General features: G+C 40.2%; 1 protein-coding gene across 2 annotated transcripts; it reads right to left on the bottom strand.

The window, feature by feature from the left end:
• Positions 1-1810: 1810 nt before the first annotated feature.
• DDX18 (DEAD-box helicase 18) lies at positions 1811-19855 on the bottom strand. Of its 2 annotated transcripts, XM_054574989.1 has the most exons (15): positions 19631-19855; positions 17524-17988; positions 15358-15498; positions 14111-14246; positions 13692-13792; positions 13376-13575; positions 13168-13282; positions 10746-10885; positions 9685-9846; positions 9197-9349; positions 8399-8512; positions 6681-6737; positions 5988-6165; positions 3976-4164; positions 2632-2715 (listed from the first exon to the last, which is right to left on the bottom strand). In XM_054574989.1, exons 1-14 carry the CDS (start codon positions 19713-19715, stop codon positions 4022-4024), a joined length of 2190 nt encoding a protein of 729 aa, XP_054430964.1. In that variant the 5' UTR covers positions 19716-19855; the 3' UTR covers positions 2632-2715; positions 3976-4021. The 2 variants fall into 2 exon arrangements, with proteins under 2 accessions (XP_054430962.1, XP_054430964.1); XM_054574987.1 differs by having other exon boundaries at positions 1811-4164.
• Positions 19856-20155: the final 300 nt, after the last annotated feature.

Here is a 20155-nt window from a genome sequence, read left to right as displayed (position 1 = left end):
GCCCTGCCCTTTGCCAGCACGGACACTCCTCTGGAGGCTGAGCAATACTGAAGGCTTTGTTTTCCTCCTGCCTCCAAACTCGCCAGATCCAGACCAGATTCTCCAAGATCTGTCCCTGGAAATGGTGAGCTTGCCACTTGTTCTTCAACACATCCTTGCCCTACAGGTTTCTAGTTCTGACCTTGCTCCAAATCAATCATTTCCCCTGTGCATTGGGAGCATGAAGGCTCTGGGCAAGGACAGCATGAACGGTGGGAAAGCCACTTGACATTTCACCAACAGATGGAACTGTCTGAAGACCGTGTAATGTTAGTTAGGAGCAACAAAGAGCCACTTTGAATGACTTAAAATGAAAAACAAGCGAAGTGACAGCAGATGGCTAGAGAACTAAGCTGGGAAATCAGGCAGAATTTGGGGGCGTGGGTAAGACGCAGGACCACCCAGTCGTCACTCTGGTGTTTAGCACTGCTGCGGCCCAGGGCCACAGCTGGAATCATGCCTGCTCCTCTGCAGCTGCCTCTTAAGTTGGATGAGGACGTGACCACTGGCTTCTGCTCCCTCTTCGACCTGACTCAGCATCCATCTGACTGGTCAAACCAAGGTCACAGTCCTGCCCTGGATGCAGGGGAGGCTTTTCAGCTTTTCTGATGGGAAGTGATCTTGGCAACTCACCAGGACTTAAATGGCATGGTGTCCAAACACAGGATTAGATGCTGGGTAGCCCTCACAACAAAAAATGTCCAGTACAGCGGCCATTCAGTTAAATTTCCCACCTCCCTTACATCATAGGGGAACACTAGAGGGGAGAATGGCTTTCTTCGCAAATACACATGGCCAAGGCAAATCAGTTTCATCTCCTGGAAGAAACCAATCAACTGAATTCCAATTGAATAGAGCATTGCTGGATCTTGGGGATTTGTGTGGCTGGGGGAGGCACGAAGGCCAGGTAGTTATGCCAGCCTACACTGCTTTTTCAAGCAAGGCATTTCAATTATCGTCTCCTCTGAGCTACCCTAGTTTGTGGATGACTAAACATACTAACCTAACCCATTTTCTGGGTTGGATACATTCACTTTGCAAGATGAGAGCATTAAGCATTTTAGCAAGAGGCTGTATATGTATTAATTTTTGTCTTGATGCTTCCAAGCCTAGCTGTGCAGGAGTCACCCAAATCCTCTGTTCTCCCAAAGGCCTAAATCACAATCTCCTGGACATCTAAGCAAGAAAATCTTTAAAAATCTATTTCTTCTGTGACACAACTAACACTTGGGAACTTATTTCCCAGGACAGAATCCTGTTTTCTAGAGGCAGAGAAGGTTCCATCACCTTTTCATTCACCAAAGTCCACCAGAACTCTAGGATGCAGTTCTCCAGGCTTAGAAATAGCTAGAATATTTCTGTATGTATCTGCATCATGACTTGGAAAACATTACAATTGTTCCTGTCACCTATCTCAGACTCTTAAGAGGAACTTGGCCACAGGCATTTGTATTCTGTGCAGTTCCTAACACCCAACGGGCCTTTAATTCATGACAATTTAGGATTATCCACGTGCACTTTGTTGTTCCCCCCATCTAACACCCAGTACAAGCTGGAGTTACCTTGAAACTGCATTAATCTACTTGACAGTTGTCTTAGGGAGGTGCTGCAGTACTGGAGCACTTTCTTCAGAATCCCAGGGCATCCAGATTGTCAGAAGTCCTTAGTCGGTACACCAAAGGCCCAAGCTAGCTCAGGATTTTTGATGAGTCCTCATACCTGATACTGCAGGGTGGTAAACTTTTCATGTAGAATGCATATATTAATAAAGCAGCTAATGGGTAGGGTACTTTGTGCCGGGTGCTGTCCTAAGCACTTACTTCATTCAATTCACACTGTCTTACAAAGCAGGTTTTATTACTTTGTTTCACACACTTAACAGGCCCTGAAAAATAGGAGACACAGCTGGAATTTGAATCCAGGTATTCTGCTACGTAGAGTTGAATAAGTAAGATCTTTTTTTGGGTGTCGGATTCAGCTTTACTTACGATAACCTGGCCTGCTAAGACCAAAATAAAATTTAGATATAGTAATGACTTATCATTTGCAGCCCAGAGGAGCCAAATGTTTTTCTTGCATGTGGTGATCTGCTCGGCTCTCTGCTCATGCTGCCAGACCTTCCTGGCTAAAGCCACTTAATCCCATTTGTCAAGTCAACAGCTCCCCATGTGCCACCAGCAGGTATGCTCTTAGCATAGGAACCAAGGAGGCCTTCTTCTCGTACAAATAAGCCTTGCAGTTGGTGCTGCCCTGACCTTGTCTCTGATTCTAGTACTGGTTCCCTCACATTTAAATCCTGGCCAGGTTGGTCAAGTCTGGTTGCCTGGATGTCCTTAGCTATTATTATATTAGGAACAATCGTTCCACCTTTTCTTAGACATGCTGAGACAATCAGGTTATCTAGAACCCAAATCCAGGCAGACCAAGCAAGGTTAAAAAAGCATATTAGTAAATGAAGCACAAAACTGATATAATTAATGACATAGGAAAATAACATGTTATGAAACAAACTGGTCACAAATAGTGGATAGAGGACTTCACTTCTGATAAAAAATTTAAAAGTACATATATAAAACACTGGAAGGTTATATATCAAAATATTTTAGTCTTTACTTCTTTTCAATGATTAAATATTTTTCCCTTTGCTTTTATGTATTTTCTGAAACATGATTATTTCTGAAACAGAAAAGAAAAACAAGTTATGGATAAAGAAACAGCTGTAAAATGTCAGGAGTCTAACCACCAAGGTCTAAACTCAGGACAGGTCTACCTACAAAGACAGTGATTGAACCCAGCTGCAAAAATATCATTCCTTTCTTTCTCTTCTGGAATGCTATTTATCAGACTGTTTTCTCTACGTTTGATGTTCTCAGTGCACTTATATTTAACAATAATCTATAAATATTAACTGGTACAACAGCAAAATGATGCTATCAACTTTGGTTTTAAATTGCTACAAAATGTAATAACCATTTTGTAGTTATGAGACAAGCTAGAACTAAAACATAAAACATAAATCAAGAGCTCCTACAACAAAAAACCCACATCTGACTAAAACCCTGCTCTTTCTGACCTCTGTTCATTTTCAATTTCACTGTAAATTTGCATTTCATAGATTGGGAAGAGGCAATTTCTCTCCCCAACCCCCAAAATGCTCTGTAGAGTTGAAAGGGCTCACAAAAATCCAAACCACCTAAAACAGATCTGAATGAGGACCCTATTTGTTTTTTAAAGGTCTTTGCTAAATTACCACATGGGGAATAGCCATTGCACCTACACTGGTGTAAATAAGGTTCAGAAGTCTGAGCTCTCCCCCCATTCCAAATAGAACTGCTAGGGCATTTTATTCAAATCATAACTCATATTTCTTGCTCTTAAAACAATAAAATTGGCAAAGGCTCATTATTTTAAATCTGTTATATATAAAAGTCGATGCCACCTTTAACTGAAGGTGCTTCTTAGGTATTTCCAAAAGCTCTTTGCCTTTTTACACAATAGCATTTTCAGGAAGGGTCAGGAACTACCACTGAGGTCCAAGAAACAACAAAAACCAAAAAAATAAACCGAAACATTTTCCTGCACTGTCCCCCACCACTGTTACCTCCTGCCCAGTATAGTAGGTCATCTGCTTTTTACAGCAGGTTAGTTAGCAACCCATGCTGCAGAAACTTTCAGCTACCAGGAAGAAAAGTTACAAAGAGGATGAAAAACAATGACAAATGAAAGGATAAAAACTATAATCACAACAAAGACCAAAAAGGTCCCTTGCTTTGTCCTTGCGAAATCAAGAAAAATTAGACTGTTTTATAACCCCAAATAAAAAAATGACTTGCTGGAAATACCAATGCTCAGTGCTTGCAACCCAAGTCAATTTATACTTGTTTGATCAGTCCAAATCCTAAAGTAAAATATTTCTTTGTTAGAGCAAGAACGAACATTTCACTTGAGAACAAGCTCTTGAAGATGAAAGGAAGGTGTGCCATCAGTGAGAGAACTGCCTGCTGTCGGAAGATTTCTTGCTGATGTGTTTGAAGATTTTGGACTTCTCGACTTTCTTCATTTTCTGGTAGCCGAATCCACCACCACCTCCTCTTTTTTTAAGCTTGCCGTCATTGCTGTTCACGTCTACAGGTGCATGTTAAGGAAATCAAGCAACACAAATATAAAACTCCAATCTAACACCTACACGGAGAACCAAGCAGCATGAACACTATTGTCCCCTTACCATAACCCCTCCCTGAACCATGAAAACATACGAACTTAGCCTATGCAACATATTTCCAGAAAATTTGTTCATGTAACTGCAGACTAAAATTAGCAGGTATGATTTCAAGTCCAGTGTAACAGTCAATAATAATTTTCTCCACACAAAAACCTCAAGACAATTACTTCTAAGAAGAGGTAAATCAAGTTTCTAAGAACACAAAAAATACTCCCCACATCAAAACAAATGACTTTCACCTCTGTTGAGGGCTAATTCAGGATTGCTTAAAAAAGTGGAGTTCTTTTTTTTCACATGATTCAACATGTAGGCATTTACTCAGTGCCTACGATGGGGTGGGGGGCAACCCAAATTTGTTTCTCCTTTGGAGTTATACTATAGCGTTATTGAACAGGCCTCACTTTAGCTGCTTTAGTTTCTTCTGCTAAAAGTGTGATAATGAAGCACAGATTATAAAGACCAACAGAATCAACTGCAGCTATTCCTTTCTGATTTTTGTCTTGAGTATCACTTAAGTTTTCTTCTGCTGATCTTGCGACTTCCTAATACAAATGGCTCTGAGAGGATAAAAGCCCTTTGAAAGGTCTGCCTTCTCTGTTCAGCCTCAGGGAATCCTGCTCCTCCACAGATCTCACACGGTGAAGCCTCAGAGGACCTCACATGGTGAAGCCTTGCAACTGCCTGAGAAACTCACAGAGTGAAGCTGTTACTGTTGGCAGTTAGCTAGATACTAATACAGAAAAGAGAGCAAAGGGATTTAGACATTGAGCTTAATAAACTGGGGAGCATAAACTGGTTTACTTCACCAGGAAACCACAGCTTCACACTCTAGGGGATTATGGCATTTCTCTGCCAGGGGGACTGACACTCCTCCCTTCCCCCTCCAATACCAGGTTGTTGAGTTTGACCATACAGGCCTGTCAATCTAACTAGAGGCTGGACCCATCAAAAAGCCTGCAAAAGCTTGGGCAATCAATTGCTTCTTTTGAAAAACAACCTGGTCCACCCCAAACCCATGCTAACATAATCCCAGGGGAACAAAGAAGCTTGTGCGTGCGCACGCGCGCTATCTCTCACCTACATTAGTCCAGTTTGTTCACACTCTCTCATGATCACCCAGGAGCACGTGGCCTGTGGATCTGGCAGCTGCAGGGCCTGACAGAAACTATGTGGGCTCCAAAAGACTAAGCTTTAATGTGAAGCAGAAACTCTGGACACTGGCTCTTATTTTGGCCTTGCTGAAGACACAATGGGACTTTTTCCATGGCAGGACAGACACAGAGGGGACACAGGGCCGGCCTTCCACAATACACCGTCTCGCCACACCACAGTCTCCCTGCATGGGTTCTTAGAATGTTTTCCTCACAATCCCATGAAAAGCCTGATTTCCACCGAAAACAAAGCCTTGTGATAGCCTGAGGAGCTCACACAGTGGAGCTTTGCAATTCCCTGCCCCCTCTGCTTTTCTCCAGATTACACAGCGATCGGGCTCTGTCTGCCAGTCAAATTCCTTTGTTTTTTAAGGCCCAAGTCAAAACCTGTTTTGTTAAGTAATCCTCACTCCCAAAACTAATCCCTGCTTCCTGACAAGCAGTGACCAAGCTGGACACTGTTCCTCCAGTAACCAGCAAGAGCACACACTGACCCAGTGTTAAGCCCAAATACCCCTGTCAAGCTTTTGTCCCATAATTCCTGCATGAATTCCTAACAACGAAGAAAAGGATACTCAGATCAACAAAAGGAGGCACCTTGAAACCAAATGACAGAGCAACTTGAGGCAAGTTTAAGTTATTAACATTAAAGATCTGTTTCAGAGAATGGGAATCATATGCTCGAATGTATGATTTATATGCTTCCTGGGCTGACTTATGAAGAAAGTAGTTCTTTTCAATCAATTTTTCGAGCTGAAAAGGAAAGAAACATTGGTTTTAATAAGATAACAGATTTCACAGATATTAGAAAACCACCCTACAAAAGTGTTTGTCCCAATACTCTTGTTCCAAGCTTTTTAATATTTGCAAAATTATGCCACAGAAAGATTAATTACAAAGTTCCGGTATGCTATGGCCTGAAACAATATAGAGATAGAAATGTGATAATCAGCATAGCAAGAAACCTGAAGGATCGCACAGCCCAAACCTCTCATTAATAAAAAAGGAGTCTCGCCCTGGCTGCGTGGCTATTGGTTGGAGCGTGGTGCTGTACACCAAAAGGCTGAGGGTTTGAGCCCTTGTCGGGGTGCTTACAGGAGCCAACCAACTGATGTTTCTCTCTCCCTCCCCACCCTCTAAAATCAATAAACATATCCTTGGGGGAGGATTAAAAAAAATAAATAAAAAGGGAGATGAGGAGGATGATTGCCAATGTAACACTACAGAGGCAATGCTGGAAGGAGGCTGAGACAGACAAACCAACCAACCTGAGACTGAATGTCAGAAATTTTGGACCAGGAAAACTCAAATTCACTTAATGGTACCTAGAAAACAAAAGCGTGAAGATTAATAAACTAGGGTGGATCAACATTTAGATGTTTAGATGATGAGATATGTGAAAAACTGACAAGCCCTACAAGCAGTTGAGAAATGATGGAGTCAGACAGTGATGGCGTCAGTGCAGCTCATTAGGCATGGAAAAGGGGACAGGACAACCCAGCCTGCGGGACTCCTCTGGCACGGACACCTACTCCCCTCTGCCCTCCCCATGCCAATGGAAGAAAAGTCTTATCTTACTTCTGCAAACCATACATAACTTGTACTAAAGAACCTTCCTAAAAGGAAGGTGAGGAATTTTATAGGGACTAGTCAATGAAGCCCTTTTCTCTTAAACACGGATCTCCCTGGTGATGAAGCAGCCCAAAGCTGCCAGTCGGGAGACCGACTAGCTCGAAATCCATGTGTCAGGAGATCTGCCCTCTAACTGGAGTCAGTGACACCAGATATCATGATGACCACAGACTCCTACAGAATGGGTTTCTGACCAGCCATCACTAACTAGATAACTGGAAGAGTGCTACACCTGTACTAGGTGCTGGGGGGCAGGCAGGAACAGCTACCCAGGCTACAGGCCCTGCCCTCAGGAGAGCTTGCAGTCTTACAGGGAGACAGATGAGAGGCAACAACTCAATGAACACTCCTGCTGGGGGAATGTGAAGGCAGGCAGGAGTCAGTGATGGCTCCCCAGAAGAAGACAGCTTCCTGAAACTGAGGCAATCTAGAGAACCAAGAAAAGGGCATTTCATAGGAAAAGTCCAAAATGTGTAGGGCAGTTTCTGAGAACTACTCCTCGTTGCTGAATGGAAGAAAATGCACTTGGCAAGACTGCCAGGGAAGCCAACAGAAGGTAGATGACAGGAAAGAGAAGGCCTGATAAGCATTCACAACATCTAGCAACAAAGAGGCCACTTATAATTCTAATGGATTCAGATTTGGTGGGATAGAATGAAGCCAAAGTCAGATTAGGGTGGGTGGACAACAGGGTGAACGGAAAACAAACGGGGAGAACAGGAACCTTTTTTCAAAATGGTAGACTGAATAAAAGTAACAAGCAGAGCCATGCTGGAAGTGGTGGTGGGAGAAGGGGTTTAGTGTTGAAGTTATTTTTCTTAGTGAAAAGACTTGAGATGGTAAAGAGCTAACTGTAAGGGCGAGCCTAAAGGAAAAGCACAGTTGATGAATGAGGGAAAGGAAGAGAGAAAGACCAAGGAGCGGTAGATTCCCCACTGCTTCAGGTGAGGTAAGAGAGAAAGGCACTAGGAGTAAAAAATGCAGAGAAGACTGTCGGAAGGGGAGCAGGAGGCAGAGACGGTCAGATGTGAGGGAGCTTTGAAGTGTGGAGGTGGTTTCAAGCAGGATGTAGGGAACAGGGAAGGAGAGACGAGGACACAAGATGCCCTGTTGACCAACGCAGCACAAGTATTGAGCCACATGAGTTGTTCTCTCTGTTCACCTTTCTTGGGCCAGACCCACAGGAAATCTCATTTGTTTACCTCTGTAACAACAGTTCTAATAACACTGCAATAAACCATGACTCCTTGGACACTGCTAGAAATGGTGCTTCAAGCCGCCTGCACTGGCCAACAATTCCTAAACCAAGAGGAATTCGTCCCTAACATAAGGTTATCCAAGCAAAGATCTTTACCTTGGACTGTTTTAAGTAACGAAGGAAACCAAGTTCTTCAGGGCGCAAAATGAGCAAGGCATGTCCCCTTCCATTTAGGCCTCTGGCTGTTCTTCCCACACGATGAATGTATTCCTTTGGTGGAGAGAGAAAGCTGTGTTCACACCAACTGCGACAGGTTGCATGTCCAGGACTTGTGTGGCACTGGCCACAAGCATGTCTATACCTCTTTCTGAGGGTCCCCTCCCCCAGGGCTGTTGCCAAAGTTGAGCCCATCATTCCTCCTCCATGCTCCACAGTCAAAGAGGTAACAGAGTGATGACTGAGTCCAAAGGAAAGCTGGACATGTTAGTCACATGAACTCTATGACCTAATAAAATGTCCAGTATGTCTCATCCTCAAACTGGCTTTCTGAAACATGTTTAAATGCTGGGTTACAATTTATATAATGTATTGTTTGTTGAAAATAATAAACTTATTTTACTACACATATTATAGTCTTATCTATCTCTGTAAGCAAATTTTATTTCCTTTTGACACCTACTGCTCTTAACAAATCATTCCAAGCACATAACACTCCTAATTTAAGTTCCACTGCCGCCTCTCAAATCATTTTACATTACACCCTTTGGGTCCTGCAAAAGCCCTAAATACTATCAGCACCAGAGAAATATTATAGAGTTACTGTACAGTAAAACATGTCTTGCCTAACTAAGGAATAAACCTTTGAACGTGAAATGGAGTATTTCTTAGGGAGCCTGGAGAGTAAGAGTGCTCCTTAATGTAGCCATTCTGAGAAACCCCAAGGGTGCCAGTTACCTTGGGGTCATCTGGAGGGTCATACTGAACAATCCAGTCGACTTCAGGAATATCCAGCCCTCTAGCTGCCACATCTGTGCACAACAATATCCCCGTATCTGCATTGCAAAACTGGAAGAATGTGGTCGTACGTTTATTTTGCTTCTGCCTTCCCTAGAATCAAATCAAAACATCCATTAGCACTGGAAACTGGAGGCTGTTTTTGGGAGGTCTAGGTGCGGAACCTCCAAACTGTGGAGCTGCGAACCTACTTTATTTCAACTTCACTCCCTGGCCTGCATCCTACTTTCCTAAGTAGGTGATGTCTCTTATTCCTTTGTGGTTCTCAGCCCTCAACACCCAGCAAAGCTCCCTCCACACAGGATCAATCACCCAATGTTGACTGACCTTTTTTTTAGAAAAGAGTAATACCTCAAACACCACAATCTATGTAACTTGATAAGCACAACCTGTTTTTAATAAACTTCATAACCACTTTAAATACTTACATGGATGGCCAATACAGGCAAATCGATGTAGTTTAGCAATTCGTAGTGGTATTTCACAGACATACAAGATGAAAAGAAGACCATTAGTTTCTTCTTCCGGTTCTTTTTAAGGAACGTAAAGAGCAGGAGGAATCTCTTTTCAGAAGGACAAACAACATATCCCTAGATGTAGTTGGAATGGACAGATACAAAATAACCAAATGGACATTTTCAGCTGCATGAGCCAATAACTTGATGAATGCACTGATAAACATTGCACGCACACTTATGCTTTTCCTGTAAGTAAAATTATGCCATCATCCCAACAAAGCATTCCTAAAATAAGACTATTTTAAACTTTCTTGGTTCCTTTTACACACTGTAATCACTGGACACTAAATTCTTTTCATATTTCTGAGATTACTGGTTATTAACAGTTCTTGCAACCATAATATATTAACACCTCTACTAACTGGAACTCTCAAGATATAGCAATGATTCACTTTTTGAAAGGCCTTTAATAGCAAGATCTCAACCACAGCCTGGGTGCATAAGCCTAAACAAGATAACAAAGGTGGATGAACATATTTTTAAAAACCAAAAACCAATGGAAAGTTTTTAAACTAAACTGTTACAGAAAATATTTTATTCATCAAAGACTCTATCTAAAGTTCTATTCTTAATCAATTTAGTTTGGATCTTTATCACCTCATTTCCAATTTTCCACAGCTGCATGCCTGAAACCAATCTCCATCTTCTAACTTACCTCTCATCTCAGAGCAAGAGATTATTAAAACAACAAATTTTTTTTTTTTTTTTTTTTTACTCCATCAATAAATGGTAGTAGCCAATAATGCTTCCTACATGGCAGGCGGTACCAAGAGAGAGTAAAGACAGATGATTAAATTATTCAGAGTTCAAGATACTTTAACCAGGAGAGCTGGAGACCCAATACCCAAGTTCACGATATTTGAATTAGAAGTTCAATAACCCACCTGCTTTCTGGAACATACTCCAAACAATTACAAGGAAACAACAAAGAATAAAAAATCCTTAAAATTTAAGATACTCATAATAAGTACCTGCTCAAGACCATCCACTGTTGCATTAGCTTTATCATCATCAACACCAACATACAAAGGCTCCTTTTTCAGAGAAATCCTTGCCAAGTCTTCAACTTTTCGAGTTTGTGTGGCAGAAAAGAGCATCGTCTGTCTGCGTGCTGAAAGAGATACACATAAAAATAACCTAAATCTTTCAGGGAATCCTTAGAACTGCTCTATAACTACAAATGCTCCTAAGTAAAACTATCAAAAATGGGAGATGTGATAGCACTACAGATATTAAGTGAATTATCATGAGCAACTTTATGTTCATTAATTTGACAACTTAGATGAAATGCAGTTTCCTTGAAAGATAAACTGTTAAAGGTTACTCAAGAAGAAACAGAAAACCTGAACAGCCTCCTATCTATTAAAGAAATTGCACTTAAAATCTTTATGCAAAGAAAACCCCATCCCCAATGGTCTCTAGTGGTGAGCTCTAACATGTAAGGAAGAAATACTACCAGTTCTTCACTAACTCTCCAGGACACTAAAGGGAATTTAGCTCCCCACGTATTCTCTGAAGCCCGCCATTACCCTGATACCAAAACCCAACAATGACTCATGAGCACAGGTGCAAAATTTCTAAACAGAACTTTAGTAGAGTGAATCCAGCAACATACAAAAAGGATAATGCATGACCAAGTAGGGTTTACTCCAAGAATACAGGGTTGGTTGTTTTAACACTTAAAAATTAACTAGTATAATATACCATATTAACTAAAGAAGAAAAAAATCTGATCATTTCAACAGACACATAAAAAGCTTTTGGCAAAATTTAACATCTATTTCTGAATGGGAAAATCTCAGCAAACTAGAAACAGAAGGGATGATCCTCAATTTGAAAAGGGGCATTGACAAAAACACCCTACGGCTAACATCATACTTTATGGAGAGAGAATGAATGCTTTCCCTTCTAATATCAGAAATAAGATTCCCCTCTAATGATCAGGCATAAGACAAAGATGTCTTCAGTACTATACTGGAGGTTCTTGCCAGTGCACTTAGGCAAGAAAAATATTTAGTCAATTTAATTGACTTTTTAAATTTGTAGATGACATGATTGCCTTTGCAGAAAATCCAATGGCTGGCCTCATCTGAGGGGTCACGCTGAACAATCCAGTTGAACATAGAAATAATTACCTTGCCAGACATAGGATGGATACAAAAAAATCAACTATTATGAACATACAATAAACAATTTGAAATTGAAATTTTAATGAAATACTTAGGGATAAAGCTAATGAAAGATGTGAAAAAACCTGTACTCTGAAAACTAAAAACACTGTTGAGAGAAGTCAAGGAGCTAATAAATAGATATACCTTATTCATGGAATGAACTGACTCAATATTGTTTTCTACCAATAATCTACATTCAATGTACCCCTAATCAATCAGACTTTTTTTAGGGAGTACATACTGACAAACTAATTCTAAAATTTATATAGAAATGCAAAGGATAAGAATAGCCAGAACAATTTTGAAAAAGAACAAAGGAGTTAATGCTACCTAGTTTTAAGACTTAACAGGTAGAACTGGAACTCCTGTACACTGCTGATGGGAATATAAAATGGTAGCAGATAAATATACACTAGCCACTGTATTTCTCAATAGGTACCCAAGAGAAAATAAAATATTCGTCCATAAAAAAGAGCTGTAGATGAATTTTCATTGCAACTCATAAATCTCTAGAAAAACCAAACTTAGCTAGTGACGAAAGCAGGTCAACAGTTGCCTGGGAGAGAGCTGTGTGTGTGAACGGCTGTTCGACATAGATGAAGGTCGCTCCTACTGAGGTGGAGAGGGATTACAAAGGTGCATGAATGGTTATGAAATGCCTGAGGGCTATGGACATGTTCACTATATAGATGTGATGATGGTTTCACAGGTGTAACATCAAAGTTTATCAAATTTTATATTGAAAATATGAACAGATTACATCATTTACGTCGGTAAAGCATTCAAAAGGATATTGTACAAGGAATGCAATAATGGCCTTATTACAGATATAAGCAATTTATGATGTTACATGTACTATAATCAAGGTATGTACAACTCAAATATCACACAGAAGACAACAAGTCTATGGCTCCCTAGGAGATCTTAGATGAAGAAAAAGGAAGATTGGGTGGCGGGAGGGGCGGGGCGGGGGGAGTTGGGGGTGGACAGGAACGAGAGGTAATACCATTTAACTTGCATTAAACCTCTAAAATGGCAAAACCACTGTATTAAGTTACTAGTAAGTTTGATGTTTATATTGTAAACTACCTCCAAAGTTAATTGGCACAGTTACTTCATCTACTCTATTAAAATTCTGGTATTAATAGTTTTCATATAGGAACAACCCTTGCCTGCTTCTAACAACTATGTTGCAAACCACATGCAGATGCTACCCACTTACTTGGCAGAAGTTTAATAATTTGCTTTAATTCCTCTTCAAACCCAACATCCAAGATACGATCAGCTTCATCAATAACCAGACACTGTAAATTTTTATACATAAATCCTGGAGTATTCTAACAAGACAAAGGACAAAGAAACACTGTTAGCTGTCAAGGTTGTTTCACAAACGAGAATGAGACAGGCACTACACACCATCATTCTCTTACCTGCATATGGTCCAGAAGACGGCCTGGTGTAGCCACAATGATGTTGATCCCATTAGCGAGTTTCTGTGCTTCAGCGGATCTGTTACTGCCACCCATTATTAATCCGTATGTGTGGACATGGTGTGTCATTAGCTCTTTAAGAACACCAAAAGTCTGCATGGCCAGTTCCCTAGTAGGTGAGAGAATAAGAACTCCTGTTCCTAAAAAGCAAAAAATGATATATGGTAAAAGTCAAACTGTAATTATGATGAGTTCCTAACAGCTACAATAAACTTCTAGTGAGACAATGGCAGAAACAATGGGATCAAAGGCTTACCATTCCTGGGCATAAACTTTAACTTAACAATGAGTTCCACTGCAGGGATGAGAAAGGCCAGGGTTTTGCCACTGCCTGTTTTTGCAGCTGCGAGAAGATCCCTGAATATGAAAAAGGGAGAGGAGTGGAGAGACTCAGTCTACTCATTCATCAGAACAGGATTAAGAAAAGGTTACTACCTTATCTATCACTGAAATCAATCGCCTGGGTAAAATACCTAACTTAGAAATAAGAATCGTAATAGGACACAGAAGTGAACACTTTTTCAAACATCAGTAATTAAAGACTTTCATGCTAGTTGGATATGTAAATCAACATATAGTGCAAAATCAACAGAACATACTGGTCCTTTCTTTCCAAACTACTAGCACTAAAAATAGAAATACCAATGGTCAAACATCAGTAAGTATTAATCATACCTGCCTTCCAGAAGTGGTTTGATACTTTTATGTTGAATTTCAGTCATGTTTGTAAAGCCCATTTCTTTTATTGCCTTCAGTGTGTTCTCATTGACAAGGTTAGATAGGGAAGCAAATGAAGTATCCTCAAAAGCTCCTAAACAGAAGGTAGTTTATTATCAGCACACATATATCATTTTTAATAGGTGATATAGCTAGATTTGCCTAACTTAGTTTTGCAGATTGAAAGCGTTACTGGGTTGGAATCAAGCTTACAAAAGCTTTCTCCACTAATACTAAATCCCAACCATTTCTACGTAACATTAAAAAAAGGACCCTATACTTTAAAAATGTCTCCTCTGCTGATGGTTGTGTAATTTAAAGTCCAGAGCCCATACTGTAACAAAACAATGAAGGAGGGAGAGGAGGTATAATCAAGGGGCTTGTATGACATGAAAATACCAAGGGTCGGGGTGGGGACAAGAGCTCAGAGAGAGAAAATGTTTAAGCAATCTGAAATAAAAAGTGAAAACAATCATGATAACAAAAACCAAGTGTGAAGTCAATCAAAAGAGTGGTTAATCTCACTCCCAAAAGACAACTGAGTCTGACAGAGGCAGACTACTGGGCTGAACCTCCATATCAGGTGTGCAGTTCTTCAGCACGGGAAGCATCAATCCCACCTGGGAGACAAAACTGCCCTGGTTGAGAACTACTGCCATAACCTTTGCAATTATAATTATGCAGCTCTGGGGTTGGGTTTCAGTATTTTAACAAAAAGCCCAAACCAAACAACTCAGGTAACTCCCAGACATTTTTGGTTAGGCGCAACTAATTCTACTTTAAATTCTTGAGTTCACAGATATAGAAACAAAGGCCAAAGGAGGTTAACCTGGCACAAGTTCTTCAGTAATGTTAATTCCTTCCTCCCCCTTCCTTCTCAGTAACTAAGCCAGTATAAAACCTCTGATATCCAGCCTTCTGGCCAATAATTTGCCTACTACAACATGCAGCTTTAGACAATGATAAACCAAAGGAACAAAGGACCCCAGAAGCTGTTCGTGTGTATTTTAAAAATGTTGTAAGAGAAAAACGGAGAAACAAAAACTAAGATACATAATATGGAAGATAGAATCACTTGAGATGTACAACATTTCAAGTCGATCCCTACTTTTTCCAGGTAAAAGTCACAATTGGAACTTTAAATCTTTTAATGCGAAGAGGCATGACATTTTTAAGGTCTATCTGGAAAATCTTCTAGAAACTACCTGTCAGTCCCAGGGGCAGGCTGGGTATTTCACTGTCCTCTTCTCCATTGTCTGGCTTCTCAACTCTGGTTTCTGTTTCTTCTGGAGCCTGAGCACCTTCTTCAGATTCCCCTTTGTCTTCGGTTTTTGCTTTTTTGGAATCTTTGGTTTTAAAAAACAAACACCTCATTTTTTTTTCTTGAAATAAAAATACCAAATGAGATCACAAAATAAAAGATGTGTGATGAAAAGAGGCATATTTTCAAAAGTAAACACATTTTCAGTTTTAACTTGCTAAGAATTTTTTTTCATAAAGACTTAGTTATATTAAAAAACCCAATAGGACATCCAAATTTGCCAACAAAACTTTCTTAAGTAACCATTTTTTTAAAAAAAAAGTCTAACTAAGCAATTTAACTATTCTAATTTCACCAAGTTCTGTATACTTCATTGAGAGAAAAAAAGCATATCATTAATTTTTTTTTTTAAACTTGTTAACAAGTACTAATTTTCCTCCCATGCCATTAAGTTTTCTATAAAAGCTAATTTTGTTTTAAAGATGAACAGAAATACCTAAGGTCCTTCATGTCACTAAAGATAAGACTACAAAGCAGGGGTAACAATGTACGTCGCTGGGTGACAGAAACTTCCCTGTGCCTTGAATGTAAGTGGTCAGGGAAGAAAAGGTAAGGCCTTCTGGCTTTTTACTTTTATATTCACAACTGTCATCACATTCTTCAATGTTTCTCTGAGTAAAGTGGGTTAACTATCATCCTGGGCTTTTATCAGTTTACAGTAGTTAGTGATACTGGTTATAGACCAGACCAGAACTCAGGACTCTGTAGCCCCCAAATGGCTTCTTCCTTAGACTTTACTACCATCCTTCTGGGAAATGGTAAACTCTGCAGGACCCACACGTTCAAAAGCCATGGATATCAGCAGCTGGTCTTCATGACTCATCACTTCTATTTTCCTTAAAATAGTCCTTAAAACTCCAGACCTGCAATTCATTGCTTGAGAGTAGAAATAAATCAGCATCTTAGACATATGTAGAAAAAGAATCCTAAAGGCACTAATAACTTTAGAACACAATGACAGTCACTTTTAAATAAAAACTGGAAGGTCTTATCTTCATGCTTTTCTCTATCTTGTTTCACTTTTTGGCTATGTAATTTATAACCTATAAGTGTATTAGTCTGTAAAGAGCATGAAGACAGCTGTGCATGTTTGGAAAAGTTCAAAGCTCCTTTCTAAATGAAAGCTTTATTTCAGCTAAAACATACACAGAAAATTCTAACCCAGGTGTTGGCAAAACTTTTGTTTAAAGGGTCAGATAATAAACATTTTAGGTTTTGCAGGCCATATGGTCTCTGCCACCATAAAGACCAAGTAAACAAATGGGTAGTGCAGTGTTCCAGTAAAGTTTTTTACAAAAATAGGGAGAAGGCTGAATAGTTTGCTGACATCTGTTCTGTCCTCCCTTGAAATATCTGCTGGCTCATATCTCAATTAAAATGCCTTTCCTTTCACCTAAGCTTATTCAAATCCAATCATCTTCCAAAAGAAAACTTCACTTCGGCCTCAATACCATCCTGGTCATTATACTCACTTGGAAATTAATATTCCATTTATCCAAACATTTCCTAACTGCTATTTTGTACACTTTGCATGACCAAATTATCACTGACTCTCCTTTCAAAAGGAAGAAACTTACGGTAGACTAAAGGAATGGGGCAAAAAACAGTTAAGTGAAAAGAACCATTAATGCAAAGGCCTGAGAACATAGATTCTACTGCCAGCCGGGATTTCTGGAGTACCAACAATTCCACAGTTCTGTTTGTAAACAGGTAAACTTAAACTACTATGCCACAGTATGTTCTGTTTACCACAGAAAACCCTGCTAACAGAAGAGCAAATTTCTAGATGACTAAGGAGATTCTAAAGTGTGAGGTTTTATTTAAGGTTGTTAAGGAATGTAAAGGCATGACACATTGTTCAGTATTTTCAGAAAAGTTAAAAGTTAACCCCCCTCCTCCCCGCCATGTTTTCTTTAGCTTCCAGGCTAGTTTCTAATATATTAGTGAGCATAGGGGCTTCTTGCATGTAATGTGGGCACAATAATAGATAAAGGAAGAACGATACCGAAAAACAGTTTAAACAGCTTAAATTAAAAAATGAAGTACTTACTAGGCCCATGATCATCCGCCATTTTTCTCTTTTTCTTCTTCTTCTTCTTAGATTCTGATTTGGGAGACTGCATTGCTGCTTCTCCATTGGTTAATACGGTAGATTTCTTGGGGGATATTTTAACTTCTACATTTTCCACTTTTTCTTTAGATCTACCTCCGTTTTGGGCTTCTGACAAGCCCTTACTCATAGACCGCTTTAGGGATTTTTTAACTTTTCCACTTCCCACTGTTTCTTCAGATTTGTCTCCATTTTGGGCTTCTGATAAGCCTAATTTCATAGATTGTTTTAAGGATTTTTTAACTTTTCTACTTCCTACTGTTTCTTCAGATCTATCTCCATTTTGGGCTTCTGATAAACCTGCCTTCATAGATTGTTTTAAGGATTTTTTAATTTTTCCACTTCCTACTGTTTCTTCAGAGACATCTCCATTTTGAGTTTCTGACAGGCTCGCAGTCCAGGCTCCTGTTTAAAAACAGATAACAACACATTGTAATAAAGAAGTAGTTTACTTAGAAACACCGTAATCCCAAATGAGAAATTCCATGACTTCCAGAACTGAAATGATTTAACTTTTACTTCCCTTTCATAAACACTAAGTCCTCACTTAATGTCATTGATAGCTTCTTGGAACTACAACCAATTTTACATTGGCTAATTGATATTTATAAATGAGTTCCTATGGCATCTTATTAACGTTACAACTAACGACACTGAACAAAACGGTATTATTCGAGGACCTGCCGTTCATCATTACAACCACTTGCAACTTTATGATGTTGTACTACAGGACAAGTAAATTTCCTTTATGAAAGAATACTGTAAAAGTGAAAGCTGCATCTCACCTCAGAGCACCACCATCTCTGTCCTTAAGAAGTTAAAAGTCCGGGACAAGAAAACTTCATGAGGTTAAACATTTAAAGAGCTAGGGCTAGGCAATAGTAGTTACAAAAGATACATTTTAGTATTAGGTATTTGATAAATATATGACTAACATATATTAGAAACAACTTACATCTTATTCACACTATTGTCTCTCATATAGATACAACTTCAAAATATTCACCCTCAACTTTCCTAGATGTTAGTAAACTGAAAATTGCTGATGAAATCACACATTTGTCCCAGTACTTACATAAACTACCCAAGAATGTCTTTATAAAAGTTTCCACGTTCATATACAGAAAAAGATAACACCATCTTTTATTTTAACCATCCCTTTAACTACCAAAAAGTAGTTAGTAACTGGAAGTACAAAGGAATCTCAAAAATACTATTTCTAAAACCCACAAACCTCTCTCCCCCAGGGTTCTTCCAATAAACTAATCTCTCTTGAAAACCAATTGGGTAAAGCATTAGTCCTCAAAAAACTGCCTTTGCGGGTTTACATCTTATTATACACAACTCAAAACTCTTACTCTGTACAACTTCAATTACCACTGGCCCACTGTCAGTAATTTAGGTAAGCAAGGTGATATTCAGGTAAAATCCTTTTTATATGTCTTTGTGAAAGATACAAATATGTAGAAGCCCTTAAGAAATGTATAAACTCAAGTAGGAAGTGATGGGAAGATAGGACTGGACAGAGGCTTTGCGTTCGACGGGGACACAGGACACTTTTAGAATTGTAAATGCCTGAGTGCAACAGGAGTAGACAGCAAGTGGACATGGACAGGGGAAGGCAACGGTATCAGGTGACCTGTATGAAAAGGGTGACAATGAGTTTCTTTTGAAAACATTATACATTAAATATTATAGATAATGTGAATGTAACCTGCATTGAGATAAAGTCCCACGTGTCTAATCGGATATGGGTGAGAAGCGGAGACGAGGTGGGACCTGAAGGTGGTGAGGGAGTTGGAATGGGAAGTAGAGGTGGAAAAGGCTGGTGAGAAAGTCACGACAGATGTGAGGCCACGGCCGAGTCGGCACCAGCTCGGGACACGACTCGAGGCTGCCCCAGGCTGCCTTTCACTCTCAACAAACACACGTGCTCTCAGGGACGCTGCCCGCGCCATACCGGGGCTGCGGTGACACTCGAGGAGCTCCACGGCTATGCGGGGGCTCCCACAGCCACAGAGGCGCCGCGAAGCTTAGCGCATCTCACCCTGTAGCTTTAGGTTTCGCTGCCGCAATTTGAGGTTCCGCTTCTCGATCTTCTTGCGCAGGAGTTTCATCGGTAGATGATACATGTTGCTGGAACGCCTTCACGGCAGCGCCACAGCCGAGCTTCTCGTCTCCTGGATTACGTTACTTCCTCTCCGGTAACACGTGAGCAGCTTGGCGAACAGGTAATACATCACAGGAAACGCTCGTGGCCTGTGACCCGAAAATTGTGTCCCGAAAAATGTGTCCCGGGAGGCAATGCTTCCGGGCGCGTGTGCCGTGCTACCCTTGCAGACCGGATTCTATGCAGCGCCCCCTGGGGGCGTGGAGGCCTGAGCCTATGCGGGGTTCACGTTGTGCCAGGGCTGACAGGGCATCTAAGCTGCTGGGAGTCTTGGTAGAATGAGGAGACCCAAGCAACAAAGAGCACCGGAGACCCTTAGGGAGTCTCTAGTTTTATGTTCTCGCTCTCTTTGGACCCTGGGCAATTAGGGAAATCGAGTTTTTTATATTTGTGTGTGTGTTT

The sequence above is a fragment of the Pteronotus mesoamericanus genome, unplaced genomic scaffold, assembly GCF_021234165.1.
Source record: "Pteronotus mesoamericanus isolate MK-2021 breed Mesoamerican mustached bat unplaced genomic scaffold, CSHL_Meso_final contig_27, whole genome shotgun sequence".
In the NCBI taxonomy this organism is placed as follows: domain Eukaryota; kingdom Metazoa; phylum Chordata; class Mammalia; order Chiroptera; family Mormoopidae; genus Pteronotus; species Pteronotus mesoamericanus.
This window is presented reverse-complemented; position numbering and strand designations above follow the sequence as displayed.